General features: G+C 52.9%; 8 protein-coding genes and 1 non-coding gene across 9 annotated transcripts; 8 read left to right on the top strand and 1 right to left on the bottom strand.

Annotated features, from left to right (window-relative positions):
• Positions 1–1,091: 1,091 nt before the first annotated feature.
• On the top strand, positions 1,092–3,184 carry BDP55DRAFT_556923 (uncharacterized protein; the record flags this gene model as incomplete). Its single annotated transcript, XM_060569640.1, has 6 exons — positions 1,092–1,344; positions 1,406–2,091; positions 2,147–2,260; positions 2,322–2,513; positions 2,571–2,957; positions 3,014–3,184. The coding sequence occupies 6 exons, from the start codon at positions 1,092–1,094 to the stop codon at positions 3,182–3,184; spliced, it is 1,803 nt and encodes a 600-aa protein (XP_060427069.1).
• A 1,702-nt stretch (positions 3,185–4,886) lies between these two features.
• BDP55DRAFT_t235 lies at positions 4,887–4,973 on the top strand. Its single transcript has one exon. It is a non-coding gene; the product is annotated as a tRNA-Glu (tRNA).
• Positions 4,974–5,397: 424 nt separating this feature from the next.
• On the top strand, positions 5,398–6,229 carry BDP55DRAFT_671017 (uncharacterized protein). Its single transcript, XM_060575425.1, has one exon. It carries the CDS (start codon positions 5,602–5,604, stop codon positions 5,959–5,961), a length of 360 nt encoding a protein of 119 aa, XP_060427070.1. The 5' UTR covers positions 5,398–5,601; the 3' UTR covers positions 5,962–6,229.
• A 781-nt stretch (positions 6,230–7,010) lies between these two features.
• BDP55DRAFT_770397 (CFEM domain-containing protein) lies at positions 7,011–7,823 on the top strand. Its single transcript, XM_060581085.1, has 4 exons — positions 7,011–7,165; positions 7,277–7,347; positions 7,450–7,512; positions 7,599–7,823. Exons 1-4 carry the CDS (start codon positions 7,085–7,087, stop codon positions 7,654–7,656), a joined length of 273 nt encoding a protein of 90 aa, XP_060427071.1. The 5' UTR covers positions 7,011–7,084; the 3' UTR covers positions 7,657–7,823.
• A 1,051-nt stretch (positions 7,824–8,874) lies between these two features.
• On the bottom strand, positions 8,875–10,454 carry BDP55DRAFT_556954 (uncharacterized protein; the record flags this gene model as incomplete). The annotated part of the gene is made up of 3 exons (XM_060569645.1): positions 8,875–9,520; positions 9,572–10,038; positions 10,095–10,454. The coding sequence occupies 3 exons, from the start codon at positions 10,452–10,454 to the stop codon at positions 8,875–8,877; spliced, it is 1,473 nt and encodes a 490-aa protein (XP_060427072.1).
• A 1,289-nt stretch (positions 10,455–11,743) lies between these two features.
• On the top strand, positions 11,744–12,446 carry BDP55DRAFT_671021 (uncharacterized protein). The gene has a single exon (XM_060575426.1). The coding sequence runs from the start codon at positions 12,008–12,010 to the stop codon at positions 12,218–12,220; it is 213 nt and encodes a 70-aa protein (XP_060427073.1). The 5' UTR covers positions 11,744–12,007; the 3' UTR covers positions 12,221–12,446.
• Positions 12,447–13,277: 831 nt separating this feature from the next.
• On the top strand, positions 13,278–17,459 carry BDP55DRAFT_231717 (armadillo-type protein). The gene is made up of 6 exons (XM_060566155.1): positions 13,278–13,629; positions 13,747–13,966; positions 14,032–14,207; positions 14,264–14,695; positions 14,756–16,827; positions 16,888–17,459. Exons 1-6 carry the CDS (start codon positions 13,447–13,449, stop codon positions 17,093–17,095), a joined length of 3,291 nt encoding a protein of 1,096 aa, XP_060427074.1. The 5' UTR covers positions 13,278–13,446; the 3' UTR covers positions 17,096–17,459.
• An 880-nt stretch (positions 17,460–18,339) lies between these two features.
• Positions 18,340–18,693, top strand: BDP55DRAFT_671026 (uncharacterized protein). Its single transcript, XM_060575427.1, has one exon. It carries the CDS (start codon positions 18,354–18,356, stop codon positions 18,585–18,587), a length of 234 nt encoding a protein of 77 aa, XP_060427075.1. The 5' UTR covers positions 18,340–18,353; the 3' UTR covers positions 18,588–18,693.
• A 3,720-nt stretch (positions 18,694–22,413) lies between these two features.
• BDP55DRAFT_634310 (uncharacterized protein) lies at positions 22,414–26,211 on the top strand (the record flags this gene model as incomplete). Its single annotated transcript, XM_060572651.1, has 3 exons — positions 22,414–22,455; positions 22,674–23,085; positions 23,111–26,211. The coding sequence occupies 3 exons, from the start codon at positions 22,414–22,416 to the stop codon at positions 26,209–26,211; spliced, it is 3,555 nt and encodes a 1,184-aa protein (XP_060427076.1).
• Between the last annotated feature and the right edge of the window lie 1,748 nt (positions 26,212–27,959).

Consider the following 27,959-nt stretch of genomic DNA (forward strand, 5'->3'; position numbering starts at 1 on the left):
GTCTGCCCCACCTGCATCAGTAATAACGGCGTGGAGGAGAGAAGGAAGAATCTCAGGGAATGAAGCTCTCGCGTCTTCCATGCCCATCGTCCACATGTCACTCCTCCAAGCTACTTTCACCCACCTCCATCCAAACTACAACGTGCCCGTGCCGGCCAGCTCCCGTAGCTTCGGGTCGGTGGGCGGGTGCATCTTTCGAGTACCTCCGCCAGGGCGAGGTGGGTTGGACAAGTTACTACCGTTTCCATCCCGCGCAGCTCTTGGCCTAATTCTTCTATGTGGTCACTGGACGATACTGGACTTGGCCGGACCCTCGCTCGTGGATGCCTTCGGAACCTTCGGAGTCGGCCTTTGCACTTTTTCTTGACCTTGTCACCACTTACACACCCGCTGCCGAACATATGCAGTACTGCTGCCACTCGCCTCGCGTCTACCTTGGTCGGTGACTTCTTTCTCGCGGCGGCCGCCTTACCTTACACGGGGTGGGTAGGATGACTTCCAGGAAGTCACCTCAACGGCATGTGCAATACACCACCGGTACCTTCCCGTCTTGCACCATCCCATAAAGTACAATGGAGACGGGGGACGCACATGGGTATGACCTGACTTCTGGCTGCCCAGACCCAAGGTACCCAAAGCCCGGCCATGTCATCGCCGTGTACCGACGCCGGCTCCAAGAAGCTATCGTTGGCCTACCCTTACACCGTGGCTTTGTACCTCACTTACAAGTCTACACAAGAATCTTATCGCAAAAGGACTGCTCTCGGTCTCCGGTGCGGTGCTGGCGCTGGCGCGACTCCTCTACTTCTCTCTTCGCTAGACCCCACTCTATTTGCTGTTTAATAAAGGTGACCTGACCTCCTTCTCGCTCATGGCATTCTTTCGATTATCGTGAAGCTTACCCTTCTGCCCTATCTCTTTGCGTACGCATCTGCGAAGAAGTGCCAATCGGACCTCTCACCGACCGTACCATTACTTGTCTGAATAGATCCGGGACAATTTCAACATCATCCTTGCGACATCGGCAAACCTGATATCACCTCTCTCCTCATCTTGCGACGACGAACATTTTAGTCGCAAAAAGGCCCTTGATGAGATCGTTAAGTAGCCAAATCACCACGGTAGTGGCGCTGGGTATTGTGCCCTTAGTCGTTGCCCACGGCGCTCACGAAGCTGGCGCCGACGCCATGGAGATGGAGATGGGTATAGCTCCCGGCGCAGACGAGCCGAAAACCGACTCCAAAAGCTATCCGCCCACATACTTTGCACTCGCCGACCATGCTGGACTAATGTACGCGCACATTGGAGCTATGGTACTCGCGTGGATATTCGTTCTGCCAGTTGGTACGTTTGACGAGCTCCTGCCGAAAGGCATATGCCGACTTAACTTACACGCGATTCGCAGCTGTGATGCTTTCCATTGCCCGCTCTAGATATACACTTGCGCTACAATTCATTTTTATGGCTATCAATGCGCTTGGAGTTCTCCTGGGAACAATTTACAACGCCAGCACACCTGATCTCTACCCCAACAATGCGCACCACAAACTGGGTTGGCTGGTAACCTGGGTCCTCTTGGCGCAGGTTCTGGTCGGCCTTGTAGGAAGAGTTGCTGGCGCTCTGAGGCATGACAGTCGCGAAACCTCCGACCATAACGAATGCCAATCATTCATCCCAGTTTCTACGGCTGCCATGGCTGAGCACCACCGCATCAACAGCTCTCGATATGCCAGCGAGTACCGCCTCTCAAACGACAGCGGGCAGGGCACTGAGCCTTGTACCGAATCGCTCCGGAGCCACTCCCGCTCTTCATCGTCTAATGAGGTGTCCCCGCGCAGCTCCAATGCCTACCTCAAAGAGTACGCCGAGGAAGAGGACGATCTGGAGGATAGGCTTCCCATGCCCATGCCGAGCAACGGGAACGAAAACAACAATGCCAACCCCAGGTCGGCTATTGGCAGGATCGCGGGAAAGATGCCTTCACGCGTGTTGAAGGGTCTTTTGTTTTTCTACAACTTGATCGACAGGACTATCCTGCCGCTGGGTTTTGCCACCTTGTGTCTAGGAATTGTGGCCTATGGGCGGTTCTTTGTAAGTGATACATGAACAAGCTTACTAGAGTCGTAACGCTAACAAAATATCACAGGAGGGCAACGGCATCTTCAGCGGTTTGGCGCATTGGGTCAAGGGCGGCATTTTCTTCTGGCTTGGTTTATTGACCCTTGGTCGATGGACCGGTAGTTTTGGTGAACTCGGATGGGTAAGTCTGCGGTCCATTGCCGGCCGTGTCCGGAACCGTTTTACTGACTTTGCTCCGGCAGGCGTGGAATGTTCGGCCCAAGCGCGCCGACGGCAAGTGGCGGCCTTCGGCCGAGTTTGTCGAGAGCGCCCTCATTTTTATCTACGGATCGACCAACATCTTCCTCGAGCATCTTGGAAATTGGGGAGGAGAGTACAGCGCGCAGGATCTGGAGCACATTTCAATCACCGTTCTCTTCATTGGTGGTGGACTGGTAAGCCTCTCATCAAGGGCAATATGGATCGCAGAGTGGACTAACACCTAAAACCAGGTCGGCATGCTTATCGAATCGAGTCGCGTTCGAGAGCTCTTGAACACATCGGTTCTCGATGCTGCTTCTGAGCAATACCACGACGAGGAAGAGCAGAAGAAGGATGTCCAGCCGCCGAAGCAATATGAGTTTTCCATCAACCCCATCCCGGCGCTCGTCATCCTTCTCCTAGGCATCATGATGAGCTCGCACACCCAGCACTCCATGGTTTCGAGCATGATTCACAAGCAGTGGGGTAACCTCCTCACCGGCGCCTCTTTCGCTCGCGGTTTTTCATACGTCATCATGTATCTGAAGCCTCCCAAGTCCATTCTTCCGTCTCGACCTCCCACGGAGCTCCTCGCTGCGTTTGGTCTAACTTCTGGCGGAATCATCTTCATGGCGAGCGTAAGTTTCCTTTTGCCTACTATAATTCGAACGAACAACAGCTTACAATGGACTAGGCTAGCGATACCGTTGAGGGCATGGAGCACTACGGCCTAGATGCCATGTTCATGTACACCGTGACCATGGGCCTTGTGGGTGTCTTGATGGCCTGGGTTATCATCGTGTTGGCCATCAAGGGCTGGGCTGTGCGCAAGGAGATCGGCCGCCGGTCGTATCGGCTGTCTTGAGCCGTTTAGGAATAATTGACTATGAGATGAGTGGCTTGGAATGACACGGCAACGACGCAGTAATGAGTTCGCGGTCGACGACGGCATTAGACAGCGATGGCGTGTATGTGTGAAGCATGGCTGAAGGGCGTTTTCTTCTTTTTCTGTAATGCTTAATCCTAGAGATACCCTCATGACACCTCGCAGAATTGAATTATCATCATGATCATGTAAAGGGCTTCCCAAACGGTTTGTGAGTAGACACAAGGCATCGTGGAATACATGGTGCGAGATTGATTTGCATTGATGTTATTGCGACTTCGTAGCCGGTTTCCGTTTTCCGTCTTCTATGCCGGCACTAGGCTTCTCCTAGCATATTGCAAGGTATTCTGTTTGGCCTTGGGTTTCGTCGCGGTGCCCTTCTCTATCCCGCCTACGCTTTGCCCGGTCTTTGGCACAGGAAATCTCATCAAGTAAACCGGCGTGACGAGATTCTAGCTGCTGATTATAGCTTTCAACTCTTCCAATAAGAGCTGATCTGAATCGGACCACCTTGTCTTTCCATTGCCCCCGAAACCTCTTGTTTTGCTTGCATTCCTGCCTCATGCCTTCTTCTTCCCTTACTCTCGACGTCGGGCTTCTACGCCAGCGACATTGGCGTATTCTTCGAGGAGGCCAGTCACGGTGTCCCGTAGACACCTTGCTGGAATGAGGGCTTTTCCGCGGCCCGGAAGCTTCGTCCAGTCCAAGTTTCTCAAACGTTGCGATGCGAAGAATCCTTTGCGCCCAAGTCTTCGAGCTTTCCCTCCCAATTCCCCGCATATCAAGGACCTAACACAGGGACCACCCTCAACCAGAAGTCGACTTCCTCTTTTTGGACTTTTCCTTCTTGTCCTTTTTCTCCTTCTTTTCATCCTTTTTACCGGCGTCCTCCTTCTGCTGCTCCTCTGCGTCGGCTAGTGTAGCGGCTGCATCCGCCATGTCTACATCATCATCATCCACGACAGCAGCAGCAGCAGCAGCAGCAGCAGCAACGGTAGTAGGCTTGACGACGCGCTCCTGGTCCCGCTCAGAGTAGAGCGCGGTGCCTTGCTGCAGAGCATGAATCAGGAAGGGCAGCGACTCGGCCTTGAAGTCGTCGGCCGCACGGACTTTGTCTAGATCCTCTGCGAATTCTTGGGTGGTGCGTTGGAGGTAGTAAGTTGTGAAGTCTTGGGTTGTTGTGGTTGCCATGGTTGCGGATTATGTGAGATGGGACAGTCTCTCTTTCTGATTGAAGTTCTGTCTGGGATTAATTATTGTGAGGCGTATTCGAGGGCAACTATTGTGAGAACTGACAATAGTGAGGCGTTGCTGTAAGTGAGATTTTGGGGGTGATATTTTTTGGTAGATGAGATGAACCGAGATATGAGTTGTTGGAGGTAGGTTTGAAAGTTTTGAGGGACAGTGCTGAGACACAGTGTGCGATCGAGATGACACTAACCCAGTCTTTACGCAAGACGAAAGTCAATTCGAATTGCACTTTAGTTTGAGTGCAAAGAAAGTTTTGTCTCCAATTTTCATTGCCTCTTAGGTTTCAGTGAGTTTGCATGATTGACATAGGATCACGGACAATCAATCAGTTCATGACAGCACAATCTGGTTTGGAGTATCAGCTCTACTCTATCCGTCCACTGGTGGGATTGGTGTGTAGTTGGATTAGGGAGCCGAAGAAATATCCACATCCGATATGGTGTAGTGGCCAACATGATGCCCTCTCATCTGCGTGAGAGGTTAGGCATAGCCCCGAGTTCGATTCTCGGTTTCGGAACTTTTGCCGTTGCCCACTCTTTTGAAGTGGGCTTAATCCTCCTATTATGCATCTGTCTGTTGAGCAGCCTAGATTCGTTTATTTCTCGTTGCTCAAATTGTCTGGCACCTATGTATTGTTGTTGTGTAACTCGAACCGTAAGGGAAATCGTTTTTGCTTCAAAGTATCGTTTTCTCTGGGAGGATTTGGGCATTCTGTGAGCGCCAGTCACCGTCAGCTTACAGTTTACCAACCTGACCAGAGAACAAGATGTCATTCGTAACTTGTCAACATCTTAAGTCTTCATTTTAAGCCACCCCTGCACTTGCAATCCTAAATATTCAAATACGGCATTGAAGTGCCGGCGCGGGGAAGCCTTGTCCGACTAGTGACGAATTTGATAACGCCCCCGAGCTCTGAACAACTCTCCGCGCCCACGTCTCCGTCAAAACAAGCTACTCTTCATCCATACAAAACCACTCTTAGAAGAAGAAGAAGAGGATAAGGAAAAAAAAGCAAGTCTTTTCCAGGAGTCACATTATCAGAAGCCATTTTTACCTTCTCCCATAACGCCTCGCCTCGCCTCGGCAAGCCACTCTCACTCAAAGGCCTTTCCCGCAGGCGGAGCGGCTTGGCTCGACTGACCCCGATGCTTCCCCCGATGCAGGAACTTCGTCCTTGGCCACACCCTGGCCCTCCGAATGCAACCTCACACACTGCGGAGTACCACTCCATCCTCTACATCGTAATATACCCTTCCTTCCCCGCAATCCCCGGATTTGCAGCAAGTCCACAAGTAGGGTTTGGGAAGGAACCACCTCCCTATCCAGGTTCCCAGCAGAGCCGATCACCCAGCAACCGTTGTGCCGTGCCGTGCCTGGCAAAATTCTTGAAAGGGGTGTGGGGCCTCGAATGTCATGATCTCATGAAGGTTAAGGAGGGAGGATGTGACGAGGTTGTATCTCATGTAGGCGCGTTCCCTTGTCATAAAACGGTTGACCTGAGATGAACCGCTCCTCTCTTGGATTATGGATAGAACTGCTAGTCACCACTGGGGTTTACCTACATCAAGCTTCCCCGCAACTTTAAGCCAGTGTCACATCGGTTGAGATGCCTCCATGTCCGAGTTGGCCTTGTGATCGGCCGAAATTGTGCGGGCCAGAACGGAGGAAGGTGCTGGCGTTATATGCGCTCGTGTTAATCGACCAGGCTCTTAGCGTGTTATACTCACGTCTCCGCCGTTTGCGAGCGACTACCTAGGTAGGCGGGTTCAAGCGTATCTCGGAGCCGGTCAATGGTTCAAAGAGATGTTAACGGAGAGGAGAGAGAAGAAGCTGCCCCGTTACCACCTAGAGGTTCATCTCGTACTTTGGCGCTGGGAAGACTGTTGTAGTTCATCGTCTTGAAGTCTAGGTCAAGGGGCGGTCCTTGTTAAGTTGATCTGATTCAAGTCAGCATGATGCCCTCCTACTGCTTCTCCTCCTCCTCCTCCTCCTGCTCCTCCTCCTCCTCCTCCTCCTCCTCCTCAACCCCCCTGCTGAGGTAAACAAGCATACGTACAGCCACATCATCTAAATCAAGGTTATTCAACCTCCAAGCTTCTTTTTCTTCCCTCGTGGTTCTCCATCCGGCAAAGTCGCCGATGTTGGCCAGGTCCATTGGGGCACGTCACATCCGTCTAGGGTTGCTTTCCAATGCCGCGATGAACCATCTTGGCGGCCTGCTCACGCCTCCTCTCTTCCCTCAACCCCGCGTCCAGTGTTTTTTTCGGCATCATGTGAAATTGGGAAATGATTCATTCTTACTCCCTAACCTAAGCGCTTTGTAGCTGTAAGCAAGGGAAGAAACGATTGAAAGATGGGAAAAGGGAAGAATGTGGGTAGTAGTTTGCGGGGTAGAGGACCATCCATGATGGGTTCCTGACGTTTGGCAAGTATCGATGTCATGTTGAGAAAGAGTAAAGGACATCAGACTAGGAGGAGGATCAGAAAACGATCTATATAAACCCATCATCCCCAGATGTCGTGATTAACCCTTCCAATTGCACAACATCACCAACTCTCAGATCAATACCAAGATAAACCAACAACTAAGCCCACTTTCACACCGTCTTACACGACCAACCAGTCAACATGCAGTTCACCACCGTCGCCGTCGCCTTCTTCGCCAGCCTCGTCGCTGCCCAGGACCTTTCTCTCCTCCCCGACTGCGCGGTATGAAACACAGCACATCCCCCAGCCCTCCCGCCTGTCTATCTTGAGGCAGACGACACTTGGTGTTTCCCAATTCGAATCATGGGCTGATGAGAATCTTTGATGTTTTAGCGCCCATGCTTCGTCGACAACTTCCCCGTCTCAGGCTGCGCTGACCAGACCGACTTTGCCTGCATCTGCGCGTGAGTTTTCTTGTCCCCCTCTGCTCAGGAACATGGATATATACACGTCCAAAGTGCCTTCCGAGAATTCATTGACTAATACGTGGCTGTTAATTCATCTAGTTCCTCCGCGTACAACACCGCCGTGACCAACTGCGTTCTCGGCGCCTGCGAGATTTCCGACGCGTAAGTGACACTTTATCTCTTCTCCCCGAATGGTCCCCCGAATGGGGATGTAAGATTGCACAAGAACTGACTCTTACGTTTCCTAGTCTCGCCGCTCTCACCTGGTCCCAGAATACCTGCGCCGCTGCTGGTGTTCCCATCTAAAGCGTGGAACTGGGTCAAAATTGACTCTCTGCTCTGGATTCAATTCATGATTTCAGTCTGACTTTGGAAAAGGAGAGGAGTGAGGGAGAAGTTTTTGGCGTGGAGTGTACATATTCAATCTGTGGACAACAGCTCCAACTATATATACGATGCAAAATGGAAAACGATTGCTAGCAATTTCGTTTCACTCAATGTTCACCGTGAGAGACTAGGTCTGTATGGCAGGTGCGTTTATTGGTGGTGGTGGTGGTGGCAGAGAAGGGGGTGGGCTGCCTCATAGCCACACAGAGTACGACTTCTTTTTCAACAAGCAGCGTCCGTTGTATTCGACAGCCGAGCGGTATGATTCTAGCATTCATTAGCAAGGGGTTGTATGTCGGCTCACGGTCCTACATAATGCCATGGATCGCTTGTTTTTTTGGTGTCCTTTTCCCCTACGTATTCTGCCGTGTATTCACTGTGATGAACACCAAGCAGGATACTTGAGATGGCTCAGCACTACGTTCATCCACGATCGACTGTAGTAACCTTTGCTAGCTCACTAGGTCCAAGGTGAGGGGACATATGACCATGCTTGGGATCTGGACTCCGGAGGCCGACATGTTGATGACAACACACTTTGCGCGCACATTTCATCTCCCAACGCGTCTTGACCAAGGGAATACAAGATGCCTAGAGAGGTCCCGCGGCCGCGAGGCACTCATAGCATGCAAAAGGAGTCTCAGATCACAGCCAAGGGGCTGTGTAGTCTACTCTGGTCAATCATATACAAGTTACGTTCAATAGCAACGAGTGCCCAAGAAACGACTCGGCGTATACTAAGTCCGTGGCCAGTTGCACTCGCCATCACATCGTTAATCAGGCTGTTAGACTTGCCTACAGGATGGCAGACATAAAACAGGTAGGTAGTCACCCACAAACATGGATGCTGTGAGGCACTTAAAGCTCATCCCATGTGTCACGGACGAGCGGCATTGGGTGACACCATATTTAGATCACATATATTGCGGGATCCGCCTGTTATCGAAAGTGATCTAGAGCATCTCGTCTGAAGCTTCGGCCGTCTAATGGAAACAGAAGAAAAGCATAAAACCTGAGCACAATCATGCTCCAGTCAAAAAGCAAAAGCCCCATGCGACGAACTCATAAACGCCAATCATTAAAGCTCTCTAAGACTTCCTTGTTATTTCTCCCCTTCGCTGGCACCCAAATTCTTTCTCATCGACGTGAGTCAAGGCTCGGTCTCGACGAATCGAGACTCGGCCGCATGGAGCTGCTAGAGCTCCTGCGACGGCGCGCGCGCTGCTCGCCCGGATCCGACGGCCGCAGCCCCGACGACTTTGCAAACATGTTCAAGATGTCGGTCAGCGAGATGACACCGGTCAGACGCCCGGAGAGATGGGCGCCCGGCATGGCTGCAGCAGGTACAGCGTGCGAAACCTGGGTCGGGAGAGGCGACTGAGGCGCGGAACCAATGCCCGGTACCAGCACCGACGACGTCGTGGGTGCCAGCAAGGGTGTAGCCGGTGCGGATGGAGATGGAGACGCCGATTCGACAACCCACATGCGATGAGACTGAGTAGCCACCAGCTTTGCTACAGTGTGCGCCAGTGTCGAGTACGGGTTGACGTAGAAGACCGGGAAGGAGTCGCGACCGTGCTCGACGCCGCGCTCACCCAGGATGACAGAGATGAAGTGCATGCAAGACTGCTTGAGTAAAGGAGCGTCGGCGGCATTCGTCAGATGCTTGACATCTACGGTCGAGATGTTTCCAACAACGTTGTGACCATTGTCAATGACAGCCACACTCGTTAGGCCCTCTGCGTTCATAAGCGCCAGGGCGTCTCCCAGTATGCTGTCGGAGCTGCAAAGCATCAGTCCATGTCACAAGATGGCGATAAGCGGGTGGACTCACTTGACGGAAACAATTTGCTGGGTACCGATGCCGATATCGCGCAAGAGTATAGGGTATAATCTGTCAATGGCGGGGAAATTGATACCTTCGTTCCAGAAGAACTCAATGACCTTGAGCTGACTGAGGATGCCGACTACGTCGCCTGTGGGGTTCGTGACTAAAACGCGGTGGATGCCGCTGCCAAACACTTCGATGGCCCGTTCCAGTGTCTCGTCAAAGGGCAAGGTGATGAGCGACTCCTTGCGGCAAAGCGGCTGGATATCTCGAAGGGCTATCCGGGCTCCCGTCTGGGCCTTATTCACGATTTCGTCGTACAGAGGCACCTGCTCCTCGTCGGGCCTGGCGAGTCCTACAACTACGAGGAGGTATGTGTTTAGGTCATTGTAGTCAAAGGTAGAGACGGCAGTCTTGGCCGATGCATCTTCTCGGATCAGAACGACGTTGGATGGGCTGTGCTTGACTAGAGTCTACCGCAGCGTTAGTAAACGATGCAAAGCACTTGGACAAGATGAAGAAGACGTACCATAGAGGCCTCCTCGACACTGGTGTCTAGAGTGGCCCATCGGAAGTCATCTTGGGCAACGAGCTCGTTGACCGAGATATCGCGCCAGTCGCGGCCTGCAAAGCGCGGGTTCGAGTGCTTGTTGGCGGCAGGTGGGTGATTCAGAAGATCCTGTACAGCAGCTTGGGTAAAGGAAGGGTGTCGCTGGGCGCGAGGAGAGCCAGGCGCATTTCTCAGGTTCTCAGCAAAGCTCTGGCGATGGGCGTGGACGTGGGTGGTCTTGTGCAGGCTCGTCTGGGAGGGAGTTCGCTGAGGGACAGCAGGAGGTGAGGTTATGATGGCTTCGTCATTGTGCGCCCCGGACGTTGGTGTTGCGTCCATGGCTTGATTCGATCGGGGAGCCCTTGGTGCAATCTGGGTTGGGCTAATCTACTCGGGGTGCTGTAGCAAGACGGGCAGAGTGATTGTGGGCGGGGTTTCGATGGTGCTTGGCGACTTGCTGCGTAGAAGCTCGTGATGTTGGCTGAAGGCTCTCTCAATAATGCACTTTAACTTCTGCACGCCGCTTCTTCTGTGGTGGCTGAGGGGATTATTGACGAGGCGCCGAGAGACGAAGAAGTCAAACGGTCGGCTGATTGCGCCCGAGAGCGACAGTTGCCCAGCCTGGGCTGGAGAAGCTGCACCGCCTTACGTAGAGCTATGGATCGCAATTGAGGGGCTCCGGTGATCTGACGGATCCGAAGATGACAGGGGAGGCGAACTTGACATGCGCTTTCAACGGGGGGTGTTCCACGACTCTCTGGAAGATTGTGTTTTATTGGTTGAAACGTCTTTTGACTCGTGTAGAAGAAGTCGAAGTCTTTGAACGTCGCGATGCTGGGATGATGGGACAGCGAGATGGCAGTGTAGTTTGAACTATGTGTAAAGGGTCTGAAGAGAGTTCCGGCAACGACCAACATCGACGACGACCAGAATGAGGCGGGGAAAGAAAAAAGAAAAGAAGCAAGATGAGGGGTTGCAGCTATTGGACCGTAGGTAGCTAGGTACCTCGCTAATTACCGTAGCCTAAGGGACCTGGAGGTAAGTGAAGCATCATGGCAGGCGCTACGGTGGGAGAAGTTAGCCACTACACGGCGGGGTCGCGTACCCCGGAGACGCAAGCCCGGGGTCATGACCAGCGCCGACGGGAAGTTTTGGTGGTGGGAATTGGAACCTGGCATCGACTGAGGCTGTCTTCAAATTTAGTGTAAGGAACCCCGTTACCCCTCCTTCAACAGGTAGGTTGGCAGACCGGGTTTCCATTGGCTACGTCTTCTTTGGAGACACAAATTACTGGTAACCTCATCTTAGGCATACCTACCTCGCTCATATACATACTCATATGTATTCCAATAATGCAGGACTGGTGCATAAATCAAGTACAGGAAAATAGGGCGAATCGGACTCTGGACTGAAGCACCTTCCGAGATGAGGTTTACAATGCACCTCAGATGAAGAATGAATTCCGCGTTGGATCAATCATATGTTAGATCCATTCGCCATTTCGTCTATTGACTGTCAGGAGCCACCTGCAGCTACCTTGTGTAACTCCACCACTGATTGTATAAGGTAGTGTGTGCTCGGGTCCTGGCATTCAGATGGGCTTTGTATATTGTATGTGGCCGGATATCTCGCCGTACCATCTTTTCTTTCAGCTAGCGGGCTGTCCCTTGATGCATTCGCCTCATCCATGCCTAGAAAGACGCGTCGAAGCCCGCCGCAGGGACACAGGTGGGCAGGCACGGCGGTGGAAACAAAGGGCATTGTCTGTTGAATGGTCTTCATGGCCATTTTCCACTCGTCTTTATTAGTGTCAGGGCAGCCGGAAGCTTGGACGAAAACACGAGTGCCTTGAGATAGGGAGCTCCTTGCTTGTGGGTGAGCTTCTCGGCTTCATGCGACGCATGTTTACATGGTGGAGCTTGCCAGCGGGCTCTCCCTTCTTTGTGTTATTTCCTTTCCGCTCAGAAATTTCTTGCACTTTTATTCTGGGGTCTCGATTGTGTTCTATTCCTATGACCAGATTTCATCTTACTGTTTGGCTCAAGGTAGATGCTTTGATGATACCGAGTGTGCTGGGTATTTGGCTGGTGGGTTTTTACAAATAACCACGGAGTTGACTACCAATCAGTCTGATCATCGTGGCGACACTTGTCATGTGACTAATGTAAGACCTCTTCATTCTGGCATCGTCACTAAGGTACGTCTGCTGGGTAGAGTTTGGCATTTCGGAGCATACCAGCCAACGGTTTACTTGGTAACAAGGTGTAGAGAAGTCGCCGTTGCTCTGCTCTGCTCTGCTCTGCTATGCGCGTCTGCGTGCCTGTGCATTGGAGGAGGGAACCTTGATCAAACGTTGACCCGTTGGTGGAGACCAATCTTCACATGCAACCACAGCCAGTTAAAACCCCAAATCACTAACAAATTATTTTACCCGTACACACAAAGTGACGATGTACTTTGTACCTACCGTAGACGGGCACTTACACAGCAGAACCCCTCCCATCCGTCCCCCTACCCCTCCTCAAGCCGGGGGGCCAGGGCAGACAGACCACCGACAGCCCAGGACAGCGCGTTTTCGTGCCTTGGGTGCTAATAATGCCGCCGCACCACAGGTACGAAGCAGCCACACCATCTCAGTATGAGTAAAGTTACCAGAAGGCCATGGACGGCTTGACGGGAGGGACATGAGGGACGTACAAGTGGAGCCCACCTTCAGCAGCAACAGCCCCGCCAAAAACCTACCCAAATTATTGTCATTTTTTGCAGGTTTCCCCTCCACGACCAAGAAGACCCGAAGAAGAACCCCCCAGTCCTGGTCCCTCACCATCGCGGGCTTGCTGCCTCACTTTTTTGACTCCTGCATGTTCCTTTGTTTTTTTTTTTCTTCCCCCTCGACCAAAAAAAATAAACCTCCCTCCACCACCCGAACCGTGCCTCTTGAAGCACATATTGCTCATTGCGATCAGTCTCTTCTTTCCAGTAGACCACTGCATATACCCGCCTTCCTCCCTATCCTCGTCCGACACGGGTTCGCTTACTTTGGCGCACCAAGAACTGGGGGAAAAAAAATAAGGTCCAGAGACATTGGGCTACCGAAAAGGGTAAAAAAGTACCCCTCAGAACAAAACATAACCCGACGCCGACTCTTATCCGCCTCTTCCCCCGCGTACACCCTACCTCTTTTTTCGACAAGCTTTGCGCCCTCGACAACCTCACACCGCCCCGGCTGCGCTGTCTTGGGGCTGGTCATTTTAATTAATCTGCAAAAAAGCAGACGACGACTCGACAAGACAACAACCCACCCTCATCCTCTCCCGTCTCAGTCGCAAACATGTCTGTTCTTCCCCCAGACGTCCACGCAGAGCTCTCGCAGCTGCTGCAAGCTCTCCAATCCCCAGACAACTCGGTTCGATCGCAAGCCGAAGACCACCTTCAAAATAACTGGACCGCCACCCGACCCGAGGTGTTGTTGATGGGCCTCGCAGAGCAGGTCCAAGTCGGTTCTGATGCTTCGGTACGCTCGTCCACCCTGCACCTTATGCCTTCGCCTCTATCTTCCCTCGCCTTTCTTGCGCGTGTACACACACACGCTCTTCTGACCTTCAGCTAACCGCGCCATCTTGCTCACCAGATACGCTCCTTCGCCGCCGTTATTTTCCGAAGAATCGCCTCCAAGAGCCGCAAGAATGACCGCGGCGAGCTGGTTGATATGTTTTTGTCCTTGTCCCAGGACCAGGCCGCCGTCATCCGCCAGAAGCTTCTCGAGAGCCTCGGCGGTGACTTCCAGCGTGCCGTGAGAAACAAGATCAGTGACGCTGTCGCTGAAGTCGCGAGGCAATACACCGAAAACAGTACGTTGACACCCAGATCCTGCTCCTTCATGCTTGAGGACGTTCCGAGCCTAACATCATGGCAGATGATTCCTGGCCCGAGCTGCTGGGCGGTCTCTTCCAGCTTAGCATAGCGCCCGACGCCGAGAAGAGAGAGACGGCATTCCGTGTCTTTGCCACGACCCCGGGTATTATCGAGAAGCAGCACGAGGACACCGTCATCCAGGCCTTCCAGAAAGGCTTCAAGGACGATTCCGTTCAGGTAGGAGAACCCCGATCCAGTCGCTACCGGTGTCAAACCGACTGACTCTCAATAAGGTGCGTCTGGCCGCTATGGAGGCGTTTGCGGCCTTCTTCAGGAGCTTGGGAAAGAAGGCGCAGCCCAAGTACTACCCTCTTATTACCGATGTTCTCAACATCATGCCGCCTATCAAGGAAAGCCACGACTCCGAGGACCTTAGCAGCGCCCTTGTCGCCCTGATTGACATGGCCGAGACCGCGCCCAAGATGTTCAAGCCTCTTTTCGGCAACTTAGTCAAGTTCAGCATTTCCGTCATCCAGGACAAGGAGCTCGACAATCTTTGCCGCCAAAACGCTCTCGAGTTGATGGCCACTTTTGCCGACTACGCGCCGTCTCTGTGCCGCAAGGACGAGACCTACACAAACGATATGATTACACAGTGCCTCAGCCTCATGACCGACCTTGGGGAGGACGACGACGATGCTGCTGAGTGGCTGTCATCTGACGATGTGAGTAGCACCTTTGGCTTGTCTTGAATTCACGTCATTGAAATACTAACACTTCTCTAGCTGGACCAAGAGGAAAGCGACCAGAACCACGTCGCCGGAGAGCAGTGCATGGACAGACTCGCCAACAAGCTTGGCGGCCAGACCATCCTGGCACCGACCTTCAACTGGCTTCCCCGCATGATGACCTCCATGGCTTGGAGAGACAGGCATGCGGCTCTTATGGCCATTTCTGCCATCTCTGAAGGCTGCCGGGAGTTGATGATCGGCGAGCTCAGCCAGGTTCTCGACCTCGTTGTTCCTGCGTTGAAGGACCCGCACCCCCGTGTGCGCTGGGCTGGATGTAATGCTCTTGGCCAGATGAGCACCGATTTCGCGCCCAAGATGCAGACCGACTACTACGACCGTGTTCTCAAGGCCATCATCCCGGTCCTTGACTCTCCCGAGGCTCGTGTCAAGTCGCACGCGGCCGCTGCCCTCGTCAACTTCTGCGAGGAGGCCGAGAAGTCCATCCTGGAGCCCTACCTCGATGAGCTCCTGTCTCACCTCTTCCAGTTGCTCCAGAATGAGAAGCGCTACGTCCAGGAGCAGGCTTTGTCGACCATCGCGACCATCGCCGACGCTGCCGAGGCTGCCTTCTCCAAGTACTACGATACTCTCATGCCTCTGTTGGTCAGTGTTTTGCAGAGAGAAAACGACAAGGAGTTCCGCCTTCTCCGCGCCAAGGCTATGGAGTGCGCTACGCTGATCGCCCTGGCTGTTGGCAAGGAAAGACTTGGCCAAGATGCCATGACTCTTGTCCAGCTCCTTGCTTCCATTCAGCAAAACATTACCGATCCTGATGACCCTCAGGCGCAATATCTGATGCACTGCTGGGGCCGTATGTGCAGAGTCCTCGGCCAGGAGTTCCTTCCCTTCCTGCCCAACGTCATGCCACCTCTTCTCGAGCTCGCTAGCGCCAAGGCCGACATTCAGCTCCTGGATGACGAGGATCAGGTCGAGCAGATCCAGCAGGAGGATGGTTGGGAACTCGTCCCTCTCAAGGGTAAGATGATTGGAATTCGGACGAGCACCATGGAGGACAAGAACATGGCCATTGAGCTACTTGTCGTGTACGCCCAGGTGCTCGAGGGAAGCTTCGCCCCTTACGTGGCCGAGATTATGGAGAAGATTGCCCTCCCTGGTCTGGCCTTCTTCTTCCACGACCCCGTCAGATTCATCTCGGCCAAGTTGGTACCTCAGCTTCTGAGCTCCTACAAGAAGACGTACGGCAGCCCATCAAATGAGCTCGCCGGGCTCTGGGCTGCGACTGTGGACAAGCTTCTCGAGGTGTTGACCGCGGAACCTGCGATTGATACTCTTGCCGAGATGTACCAGTGCTTCTACGAGTCCGTTGAAGTCATTGGCAAGGAGTGCCTCACCGCCGATCACCTCTCTCGCTTCATCGACTCAGTCCACTCTGCCATTGAAGACTACAAGGACCGTGTTGCCCAGCGTCTCGAGGATAAGGAGGCACTCGGGGCCGAGGATGTGGAAGACGAAGCCGAGGACGTTTTGTTGGCTATCGAGGACGATCAGACGCTCCTGTCTGACATGAACAAGGCCTTCCACGCCATTTTCAAGAACCACGGCGCTGCCTTCCTACCGTCATGGGAACGCCTGCTCCCCACTTACGAGGGCTTCCTCAAGTCGGAAGACCCTACCCAGCGTCAATGGGGTCTCTGCATCATGGACGATGTGCTGGAGTACTGCGGCACCGAAAGCCAAAAGTACGCCAACCTCATCACCCAGCCCCTGGTTGATGGCTGCAGGGACTCATCGCCCGCCATCCGCCAGGCTGCGGCCTACGGCATTGGTGTGGCTGCCCACCGCGGCGGTCATCCTTGGGCCCAGTTCTTGGGAGGTGCCCTGCCTTTCCTCTTCCAAGTGACGCAGGTTCCCGAGGCGCGGAGCGAGGACAATGTCTACGCAACGGAGAATGCTTGTGCTGCCATTGCCAAGATTCTTCACTTCAACGCCGGCTCAGTTCAGGATCCCAACAATGTCGTGGCTCAGTGGATCGAGACCCTTCCCGTCACAAATGACGAGGAGGCCGCACCTTACGCCTACGCCTACCTGGCAGAATTGATTGACAAGTGAGCACATTTCCAAGACGTGGGAAGTTGAATATGACTGATACTAATTCGTGATTTCAGGCAACATCCGGCTGTCGTTGGCCAGGCTGGCAAGATCTTTGTGCTCACTGCACAGGCTCTGGAGGCAGACTCTCTGGCAGGACAGACTGCAAGCCGCGTAGTACTCGCCATCAAGACTCTTCTGTCCCAGGCAGGCGTTGACCCCACACCGCTGCTCCAGCAGTTCTCGCCCGAATCTCAACGAGCGATCACTTCGTACTTCTCTTAGGAGATGAGTATGCGCATGAAAAACTAGGGTGACGTGTTGCACACACCCGCAACGAAGAAGAAGCGCCGAGGACGCCGCGGACCGCTGTACTAGAAGAGGAGCAGTCGATGATACCACAAGCACCGAAGGGGTAGGGAGGGGTCCTATGAGGCACGAGAATAGTGCTGGACTTGGATAGCTGCTGGAGCAGACTCGGAGCCAAGGTCCGGCCGAGGCCGATTTCGGTGGCAAAAGCAGAGGAAAGAGTGAGGGATGGACATTGTTGTAAGAGGGCTCAGTTCGGCTGACCCCTCGTTTTTATCATTAACCAGTCCCCTCCTCCATGGCGCCATTAGTGATGCCGATATGATGATATAGAGGAGTGGTTGTTTTACAAATAGAAATTCACGCAGATGAGATATGCCCGATGACACAGAATGTCATTCAAAATATGAAGAAGATATATTGACTTGAACAAGGAAGTGTTGGTGATTTCCAAACCCCATCATGGGAAGCTATCAAACCTGACATTAGGATACAGCATAGCCTCCAACCGGGGAGCGGCTTGAAGGAACGACGGAGCAGCACAAGAGACGAAGAGACGAAGAGACCAGAGGGCTGAAGGAAGAATATGATGTTGCCCGTGCCATCGTGTTTTCGCCCAATCACGCCTTTTTCAGCATTCAGGATACTGGCGTTTTTCAAACTTTGAAGCAGAGCTGAACGAGCTGAGCACCGGAAATGACAATCACGAAAGAAAGATTCTTCGTAGCGGCAACGCCTGTACGCCCAAACGCCTTGAGTGGTGGCGTATGGGTCTCAGCTTTCTAGACCTGGTTTTATGTACGATACTGGGTGCCTTGCTAGCATCTCGGCCATATCCTCTTATGGCCGGAGCTGGAGCTGGAAGCTGGAAGCTTGAAGCTCGATGTGGACTGGACATGCGGAGGCTATGGAATGATGGCGCTGCAGCTTGGTGTAGCTGAGATGGGTGCATCGGACCATGTTTTTGAGGTCTTGATTGAGGCTGAACTCGGGGAGGGGGATTACGGACGAGGGTGAGTCACTATTGGTCTTTGGAGGTAGTCGTCAAACATCTCTCTGACTCTTTCTCGGCGTTCTGGCCAGTATCTTGTTTCGCACTCTGGGACGCCTCTCTCTCTCTCTCTCTCACACACACACACACACGATATAAGAGAATTTGGTCTCCTACACAAGTACATACGACCACACCCATCGGAGAATTCGGGATCCCGTCCGCTCTCCCATAGACAAGCCGATGAGGGCCAGATTAGTAGTTGAGTCGGTGACGATCAGCGAATACCTGGTGTTGTATGTTTTTGGTTTTTTTCCCTCTTGGGATCGGGCAAAGAGGTTGGTGCATGACGCTATTTACGGCGTAGCTGCGCGCCTACCCAGTTCAGAAATCGGAATGTGGCGCTATCTTCCCTTGGTCTCTTGGTGTAAGCAAGAGGTTTTGTCATCGTTTTGGGAGTTTGGGAGATTCGGGTGAAAGAGAGGGAAGTCGTTGAGAGCCTGGGCTATTGGCGAGACTGTATTATGAGATCTAATTGGTTGACCAGATGAAATTCTTCAGCGAGAAGGAAGAAGAAGAAGAAGAAAAAGAAAAGTCAGGTCATGGAGAATCAGATGGGCAAATAGGAATTGCCATGTTCCCGCGCCTTCGCCACCCCTCTTTCCCTACCACCTATCCGTACCTACCTTTCCGAAAGGTGTGGAAATCGGATATGGTGGGGTGGTGGTTCAGACTTACACCCCGACCTCACTTAACTACCTGAAATACCTAGGTGATTAAAGCCACCAGCCGACATCTGATGAGATTCCTCTTCTCAAGGTAGTCACATACCGGATCGGTTGGCTCGGTTCATCTGTGTTTGACAGGTCTTGCCATTTCGGAAGTCGAGTTCACGTTCAAGCCAAGCTCAAACCGGACCGGGGAGGGGAAAGGGGGGGGGGAGCCGAATGAGGTCCTTCCTTTTTTCGGCCTTCCCAACTCCCGTCGTGTCGTTGGAGATGGCGGGGAGGCGGAGGGAGAAGCGTGAGTTCTTGGTGTTACCGCATTCTCTTTCTGCATCGATTGTCAGAATGCCATGCTGGGCATGGGTATCTGTGTGTTACTGTTACTCGGGAGATTGATTGCTTGTCCCTCGTACAGAGACATAGAGACACGTCCGTTCGATTTGTAAAGATGACATGGTATACTCAGATCAAACACTGCCTTCGGTTCGTTTCCGGGTTGTACGAGAGATGCTGTCGTGTTGCTCATCAACGGTTCTCTTGCATTTGTGATCTCCGAGCTTTGGTTGCCCCGTCGGAAAGCGCACTGAAATCCAACCGTGGTCTAGAGAGAGTGGGTTCACGGTTGGGTTATGGTAATGGTAATGGTAGTGGCGGTGGTGGGTGCTAGTAATGCATGCCCGTTTATGGTCTCTTTAACTACGCGTGTGTGGTGCAGCTTCAGCTTTGCTGCAGGGAGAAGTAGTTGACCTACAAGCGTTGCGTTATCGCGCCTGTACTAGGAGATAATGAGTCTCTGTAGGTATATATTCTTCCATTACCCAAGAGGGGTAGAGTTCGCCTACACATGACTTGGTAATGAGACTTAACCTATGGAAAGGTTTTAGAAGGCACATTTCGATGATTAGAGGCGTTATTATCAACTTGCAAATGTGGTGTCTAGCAGAGCTTGCAATACATATTGTTGAGGTATGCTCGTTCTTTTGCTGATCTTTACTGTTTTAGGGGTACATGGTGGGCGGGCGGGCGTCACATGGCAGACCACAGGTGTGCGCTGTTGAGTGCTTCGTAGACTTCGTAGTGGCGGTCGGCTGAAAGGTCTCATGTGGCGCCGAGACGTAGGACACAGCAAACAGCCTGGAGGGGGGAAAGAAGAGCTTGGAGCACCTCATTGAGCTTGGAGTAGGTAGTGAAGTTAAGAGCGAGGCTGCCGAGGGGGCTGGTCAGTGGGCTGGCGCCGAGTCAGGGGCCATTGTTAGCGATCTATACGGCGGAGGGAACGACGGGTAGATCGTGGAATAAGCATCATGAAGGTTTTCGTGTGAGACGACGGGTGGTGGCATGTCTGCATGTTTGCATGTCTACATGTTTTGGTGGTTACCCAGGTTCGGGCTGCTGCCCAGGCTTTGCCAGAACTGCTAAGTCTCCGCGAAAGGATCAAAGGAAGACATCGTGGGCGCGTGGCAGAGTGCCAGAGAGGCTCGATCGCCGATGACAAGATGGGAATCGGGGTGGAGGATGGGAGATCGTGTTCGATGCATTTTTAGCAATGGAGAATTGGGAGAAACCCTAGGTGTGTGGTCTCTCGGCGTACGCTAGGGGAGATGAAATGGGGAATGCACCTTGGTCAAGTTTCCTCCTCACTAAATACGGTCTGTACTCTATAGCAAGTGGTGCCGTAGTTGGTGGGCAGCAAAGATGGGATGGGACCAACGGTTTGTTTTGCAGCTCGAGCTTGGGTGCGGTTGACTTGTTTGTAGCCGTAGTGTACCGGTAGGTGGTGAGCACGTCAAGACCTCCGGGAGTCATGTCAAGGGGGACGGGACTCAGGACTCAGTGTCGGGGCAAATTTAAGGCTGTCCAAGGCCCCCAGGAGAAATGACGAAATGGATTTCTGCTGGGTCAAAGTCAACTTCTGTCCGTGCTTGTCCCGCTCGCATGCCCATCCCTGCCTGGCGTCGTGTTAGCAATTAGCACCGGTTTCAATCTCCGTACAGATGATTCTGCTTAATAAGGAAGGCCGGATAAAATTAGGGCACTGATCAAACAGTAGGTAACACCCTGGGAATATGGGCATGATGGTGCAATATCTACAAGTCGATATAGAGGCAAGGTTAGATGGGACAAGCAATTCTCATCAGGCGCAATCATGGGAAACTGTGGCGGCCCGTTTATTGGTTGGATGGAAGCAGGTACGTATCCTGAAGCTGTACCATCTCCCTCCATTCAGCGTCCGCTTTGGATGTAGGGGTGGAGTACACTCTCCACTCACGCAGTACATTTGAAGAACCTGACAATTAAGAGAGCCCTAGTCATACCAAGAAGTATTGATGATGTACTCGGACCCAACGTCCCATATGATGACGAAAGAGGTTTCTCTCGAGCACCATTGGCGTTTTCTTGTGGCATGGCGGGCGCATACCATTTCCTACTGGCATTCTTCAGATGCACACTCTGGAGAGTATTGGGGGCCACAAGGCTTGCGGCTTGCTGTCGGCGCATTCTCGTAGGCAAGAACAAGGCCGTCAACTTACCTTACGTGCTTACAATAGTAGTGGGGGGTTTGAGTTGAGCCTGCCACGCTCCCACGAGATGCGGCATGCCATGCACACAAGGTAAGGTACGGATACCTCTCAAGTCCCGTCAGCCACGGAACCACGATGCGGATACCTTGGACACTGCAGCATGGGCATCTTCAACATTCCACCCATCTCTGCCACGGCCGAAGAATCGGAACACCACAGATCCAAGACGGATGGCAGCCTCTTGACCGTCCTATTCCCATAAACTTATTCTCGTTCCGCCTCAGCTAGCCGCAATCTTCAGACAGTCTCTCCAGTCACCCTGGTGCTGCCATGCGCACTAGGTATTGCAGTGTTACATCTCGCCCACCGGCTCTGATCCGTATGTACATACCTACCTACTTCGTAGTCACATAAGGCGCAGCGCTCTCGGCCCATCATTCCAACCATCTGGGACTATCTGGGTCTTTTCTTACTTCTGGCGGATCCGAACTTCCCGTTAGGGCAGTTATCTAGAACAGCCATGCCGTGATGATTTCTTACCTACATCTCAGCGATTGCAATAATAGAGAGACATCTGGGACCCTATCTGGACTATCAAGCCCCGTCGCCATCACGTGCCCGGTGAACCCAAACCAGCTGTACTTTACGGATACGGTGAAGGCCAAGAACCGAGGAGAAGGACAGAGAACGGGGCCTTGGCCACTGGTGTCGTACAACCTTAGCAGAGATGTTCCATGCCGGAGATCCCAAGGCCGGCATGCCCTGTCTCGGTGCTCTTCCTCCGGCGACGACTCACAGAGGAAAATAGGGTAGGCAACCTCCCGTCGCCAAAACATACCGGATCAGCACGGGCAAGGAAAGGCAAGGTGGGTAGGCGACTCCAGAAGTCCAGGGACCTCGTCTCCTTTCCTCCCGCCGTCCGTCGCTACCCAAACGCGCCGAGTCTTCCAATGTAAACCCAACCTGGACATTGGTACCTAGCATCCCCGGTCCACTCCAGGGCACCGGGCTCTTCCATGATGGCAGTGGCCGTGACTGTCCGCTCTTTCGCCCTTAATGCTGCCCGTCCATGATCAAGGTAAGGTTAGCGGAAGCCAGGTAAGCCAAGTACCTTTGCGATGTAATTAAGTACCTCCTAGCCTCGAGGAATTGCAAAAGGAACATTGCGATACATATCCGCCGGCCCGTAGGCCTTGCTGCCATGCCGCCCCCAATCACGTCTCTCTCTCCTCCCCTCGCCTGTCCGTCCAGTGTCCACCACTACGTAAGGTACACTGCTACGTACCTACACTGGCACACTGGAATCAACCACCGAGAACGTCCATCAAACTCCATCTTCCCTCCCCGCAACAAAGCCAATCTGGGTCCTTTCCCACGACTGTTTCTCACGTCTGCTCCCACCACCTCCGGGCTGCGAATCCACCGACGCCCAATTCTTCGACACGATCCGACATCAACAACTCACGACGACAACTGCTGCCGCCGCCCGGTACATCACTTTTCTACCTCGCCGTCCCCAAGCGACGACCGCCCTCTGCTCCGTTCCGCTCTTCACCAACCCCGAAAACCCGACGACCGATACGCATCTGGCCGACGTTCAATTGCCGGTTCCCTACCTGCTTTTCCCGCAGTCCACGGCGGCCACCCCCCTTCTCACAACTTCTGCAATACATGCGCTGGTCCGAGACAAGAGGCCGAGGATTGTGACGCGATATCGCACCCCCGACCGTATGCACCGGTGGCACTACTTAAGCCGGCGCCTTGGGAGAGAAAAGTACAAGTTGGACGGCTGAACCACCTGGTTGCGACTCGACACCACTCGACGACGACTTCTTGCACCCCACCACCACCACCACCACCACCGACTGCTACAACGACACGACACGACGACTGGCCCACTATCGACGACAAGGTCCTTGGGACACCGATGCGATCGCCATGGAAGCCTTTTACCCACAGCTCACTCCCCAAGAGCTGCAGCGACAGATGTCGCAACAGTCTCAGCAACGCCAGATGCAGGGCCAAGGCCAAGGACGCGGCCACGCCTATCATCAAATGAATCAAGGTCATGGCATGCCAATGATGGGTGGCAACGGCGACTCGCTCGACGATATTATCAACAGTAACAACCATGAACTACAACGGCGCCGCAGCATACACCAACCATACATGCCTTCAAACCAGAATACGCAAAACGCCGGCGCCGACAGGAGAATGTCCATGATGGAGTTCGGCGCTGATGATAATCAGATGCTCAACTATCCTTTCCAGAACCCCGCCATGAATGGCGAGTTCTCTAATATGGCCGGCCAGATGGGCAACGGCATGAATAGCGGCATGGACGGCAATATGACGGACAACGGAGGGATGGGCAATAGTGTTCCCGGAAACATTTCCATACCTGGAGGCATGGATGCGTACTCTACCCAAGACGGGCTGCAGATGTCGCCGACAAATGCATTCACCACCTTTTCTCCCGATATGATGAGCTCGATGATGCCCCCGGCGTACGCAAACATTGCTATGCCGACGACATCGAGTATGAATATGTACGGCCAAACATCCATGGCCAACGCTTTCCCGAGCCCATTGAACACCGCTGCCAACGACATGACCATGGACCTAGGGGCCGATGAAACACCCGGAACAGCACCACAGTCTGCTCTCCCTACGCCGCTAGATATCAACAACGCAGACAACGAGACTATGAGTATGGGTCAGCAACAATATCAGACGCCGACAGAAAGCAACTCGAATAGGGCCATCTCGCAAGTTCCCAAATTCGGCTCTGTTTCAAGCGGTCCTCAGACAACGCCGTCAACATTATCCCGCGATGTGTCAACCAACTCTGGGCAGACTTCTTCGCAGTCCCCCAACAACCGATCATCGTCCATGGCAACGAGCCAGACAGCAGCCTCTGCTGCACCTACCGCAACTGCAGAGACTACTCCAGCTATGGGACCTCAAACCCCTCGTGCAGAGTCCAAGGAGAAGAATGTCTACTCAAAGAGCGGCTTCGACATGATGCGGGCGTTATGGTATGTCGCTACAAGAAAGGATCCCGAGATCCATCTAGGCGCTGTAGACATGTCTTGCGCATTCGTGGTCTGCGACGTGTCACTCAACGATTGCCCTATCATTTACGTCTCTGATAATTTTCAGAACTTGACGGGGTACAGCCGCCATGAAATCGTTGGCCAAAATTGTCGATTCTTACAAGCTCCCGACGCCAAGGTTGAAGCTGGCTCCAAGCGTGAATTTGTGGACGACGCGTCGGTCTACAATCTCAAGAAGAAGATTGCAGAAGGCCGTGAGGTTCAGCAAAGTTTGATCAACTATCGCAAGGGCGGCAAGCCTTTCCTCAACCTTTTGACAATGATTCCAATTCCTTGGGACGACCCCAATGAGGTCCGGTTCTTTGTTGGCTTTCAAATCGATCTAGTCGAGTGCCCGGATGCCATTTCTCAAGGCCAGGATGCAGGAGGGGTCAAGGTCAACTACAAACATAGCGACATTGGCCAGTATATTTGGACGCCTCCGAACCAAAATACCGTCGAAGCCGAAAACGGACAGACATTGGGTGTTGACGATGTGTCTACCCTGCTGCAGCAGTTCAACCCCAAGGGTGTGGTGTCTGACTGGCACAAGCAGTCCTGGGATAAGATGCTTCTCGAAAATACCGACGACGTTGTCCATGTCCTTTCACTCAAGGGGCTGTTCCTCTACCTTTCACCCTCCTGCAAGAAAGTCCTGGAGTACGACGCGACAGAGCTGGTAGGGAACTCCCTCTCGACCGTATGCCACCCCTCCGATATTGTGCCTGTTACCCGTGAACTCAAAGACGCCACGGCGGGTAATTCGGTCAACATCGTCTTCCGTATAAGGCGGAAGCAAAGCGGCTACACGTGGTTCGAAAGCCACGGCTCATTATTCTTCGAACATGGAAAGGGTAGAAAATGTATCATTTTGGTAGGGAGAAAACGACCCGTTTTCGCATTGAGCCGGCGAGACCTAGAAGCACACGGAGGCATCGGCGACAGCGAGTTATGGACCAAAATCTCGGTATCCGGAATGTTCCTCTTCGTGTCTTCCAACATCCGGTCTTTGCTCGACTTACAGCCAGACACCCTGATAGGCACTAGCATGCAAGAGCTCATGCGCAGGGAGAGTCGTGCCGAATTTGGCCGAGCAATCGAAAAGGCAAGGAGAGGCAAAATAGTAACATGCAAACACGAGGTTCATAACAGGAGAGGACAGGTACTTCAGGCACAAACGATTTTGTACCCTGGAGATGCCTCAGATGGTCAGAAACCCACGTTCTTATTAGCACAGACCAAGCTCCTCAAAGCATCATCGAGGACCATCGCGCCGGCGGCTACACCCCCTGGAAGCGTCAAATCGACTTCCCAGATCAACCAAAACCTACAACTCACAGCACCGAATACCGATCTCACAAAGACCGGGCCCCTGTCATTACCGGGAGGTCAAGCGATGCCGGGCTCGCAGGATGCTGCTCTCGCCTCGGACGACAACATTTTTGACGAGCTGAGGACGACCAAGTGCTCCAGCTGGCAATTCGAGCTACGCCAGATGGAGAAGGTCAACAGAATTCTCGCCGAAGAACTGGGCGGTCTATTATCAAACAAGAAGAAGAGAAAGAGGAGAAAGGGAGTAGGCAACGTCGTCCGCGACTGCGCCAACTGCCATACGCGCAATACGCCTGAGTGGCGACGAGGTCCCAGTGGTCAAAGAGACCTCTGCAACAGCTGCGGTTTACGCTGGGCAAAGCAGGTGAGAAGCGCCGAGCCCTCTGTCGTAAGCCGAGTGGAGGACGACGATGTTAATCAGGATTAGGTTGGACGGGTTTCGCCGCGCAATTCGTCTCGAGGAGGCGCAAACACCAACGCAGACGCGCTCAGTAAGAAGTCGAACTCGCCAATACACTCGTCTCAGCTCCAAAACGAAGTCAAGGCAAACAATAGTACGCCAGCGAGACCCAGCGACGGTTCATCAGGGAATGGTACACCTGCCACTTCCGTTTCCGTCTCTAAAAGTTACCAAGGCATGCCCCCTCCGAGCCAACCTCTTCTCGAAGGCGGTAGTGGCGTCGGAATGACATCTATACGGGAATAAGCAGAGAGCGACGACGATGCACACTCGCCCACATCTCTCACTCAGAACTCAGATACTATCGTTCCGAACGCACGTCCTTTCTGTCGAGATACCAGCATAATTTCGTTTCTTAAGGTCTTGTGGCGATGGCCTAGTAATATCTAGTGCCTAGAAGCGGCGCCAACAAGAAGGTTGATTTCCCCCCGGCGATTTTTCTTGAACATTTCTAGGACTTTTGACATTTTCTCTACACAAGGTGCACGAGGCGTCCTGGGACGGGCGGGGGTCAGAACGCAGATCTTTCTTTGTGATTTATCAGTCACTCGCTGTTACGGCCGGAACTGACCAGCTTGCGATACCACACCGACATTATCTTGGGTAGATTGGCATCATGAATTTTCTGCTTACCTCCTGGGGTTGGGGGAAAGGACAGCCAAAACAAAAAGCAGCCCTCCCTGTTACTCCAGTGGTTGGTTTTTATCTGGTCTGGGATCTTTCTGTTGTAGGAGGTGCTGGCAAAGGATGAAATTTTGCGGAGCGGAATTGAATTGGGCTTAGAAAAGAAGCGATGAAGCATTTATGAAAGGCCGGATTGGTTGGAAGCGGTGTTTTCCTTTCTTCGTCTACTTTTTTCCACACCCTATCACGCTTTCCACTGGATTCTCGTCGGGATAGACCTGCTTGGCTACATGGCGGATCAGCTGTGGGAATGGGGGGTGATTGAGGCAGATGGGAGATGGGCGAGGGGATGCGAATCACGCGGCCATTTGGCCTGGGTGTTAGCCATTTATATAAAACGAAGTCTAGCTGAATGAGACATACCCCATGGATTTTGTATGAAGATCGTTTGAATGAGTGCTGTGGACGTGATGCCTGTGGCGAGTGCCATGTCATGTATATAGATAGGGTTGTGACGGTGTTGCTCTAGTTTAGCCTTGTTGTGCCTGGGTTCTGCCCACGCATTCATGCGGTGACGATGCCTTGGATTTGCTGTGAACATTTTACTGCATTATGGCAAGTTTTGGGTTCTCTACTCTGAAGACACATGTTTAGAAGTCAGTCTGGGCCAAAGAGTCTCGAGAGCTGCAGCCTCGTCAGCCTCGGCCATGTGCCTTGGGAGCAGTAGCCTTGTCAGCCTTGGCTTTTTTTGGGCTCAAGAGGTGTATCTATCGTCTTGGCTACGTGTGTCTGTCTTGAGCTTATACATCATTGATCTTTGATGAACTTCTGAGGCGATCATTGGGTCGTCTTGGGTGCAGGTACATGGTGAACTGGGATGTGGCATCGGCGAGGAGGAGCCAGAGGAGGTGGAACTTTCAAACATAAGATCGTCTGTATCACGGTGTTGTCGTCGGCGTAGAATGACAGTTGAGAGATCTCTCACTTGGCGTTGTGCTGATTTAATTTGAAAGTCCTCGATAAGATGGCACGATGACCTTTTTGTACTGACGAGTCAAAAGACATATAGACTATAATAGACATGACGTCAA

This window comes from Colletotrichum godetiae, assembly GCF_030913485.1.
Source record: "Colletotrichum godetiae strain CBS 193.32 chromosome Unknown BDP55scaffold_33, whole genome shotgun sequence".
Lineage (NCBI taxonomy): Eukaryota > Fungi > Ascomycota > Sordariomycetes > Glomerellales > Glomerellaceae > Colletotrichum > Colletotrichum godetiae.

Bases quoted from the DNA above. Each gene is read 5' to 3' on its own strand.
- BDP55DRAFT_770397 (XM_060581085.1), top strand. From the start codon at position 7,085: ATGCAGTTCACCACCGTCGCCGTCGCCTTCTTCGCCAGCCTCGTCGCT. The intron at 7,348-7,449 runs GTGAGTTTTCTT...TAATTCATCTAG, and splicing joins GACTTTGCCTGCATCTGCGC to TTCCTCCGCGTACAACACCG. The intron at 7,513-7,598 runs GTAAGTGACACT...TACGTTTCCTAG, and splicing joins GCCTGCGAGATTTCCGACGC to TCTCGCCGCTCTCACCTGGT.
- BDP55DRAFT_231717 (XM_060566155.1), top strand. From the start codon at position 13,447: ATGTCTGTTCTTCCCCCAGACGTCCACGCAGAGCTCTCGCAGCTGCTG. The intron at 14,208-14,263 runs GTAGGAGAACCC...ACTCTCAATAAG, and splicing joins TCAAGGACGATTCCGTTCAG to GTGCGTCTGGCCGCTATGGA. The intron at 16,828-16,887 runs GTGAGCACATTT...TCGTGATTTCAG, and splicing joins CTGGCAGAATTGATTGACAA to GCAACATCCGGCTGTCGTTG.
- BDP55DRAFT_671021 (XM_060575426.1), top strand. From the start codon at position 12,008: ATGCGACGCATGTTTACATGGTGGAGCTTGCCAGCGGGCTCTCCCTTC.
- BDP55DRAFT_671026 (XM_060575427.1), top strand. From the start codon at position 18,354: ATGAGGGCCAGATTAGTAGTTGAGTCGGTGACGATCAGCGAATACCTG.
- BDP55DRAFT_671017 (XM_060575425.1), top strand. From the start codon at position 5,602: ATGCTTCCCCCGATGCAGGAACTTCGTCCTTGGCCACACCCTGGCCCT.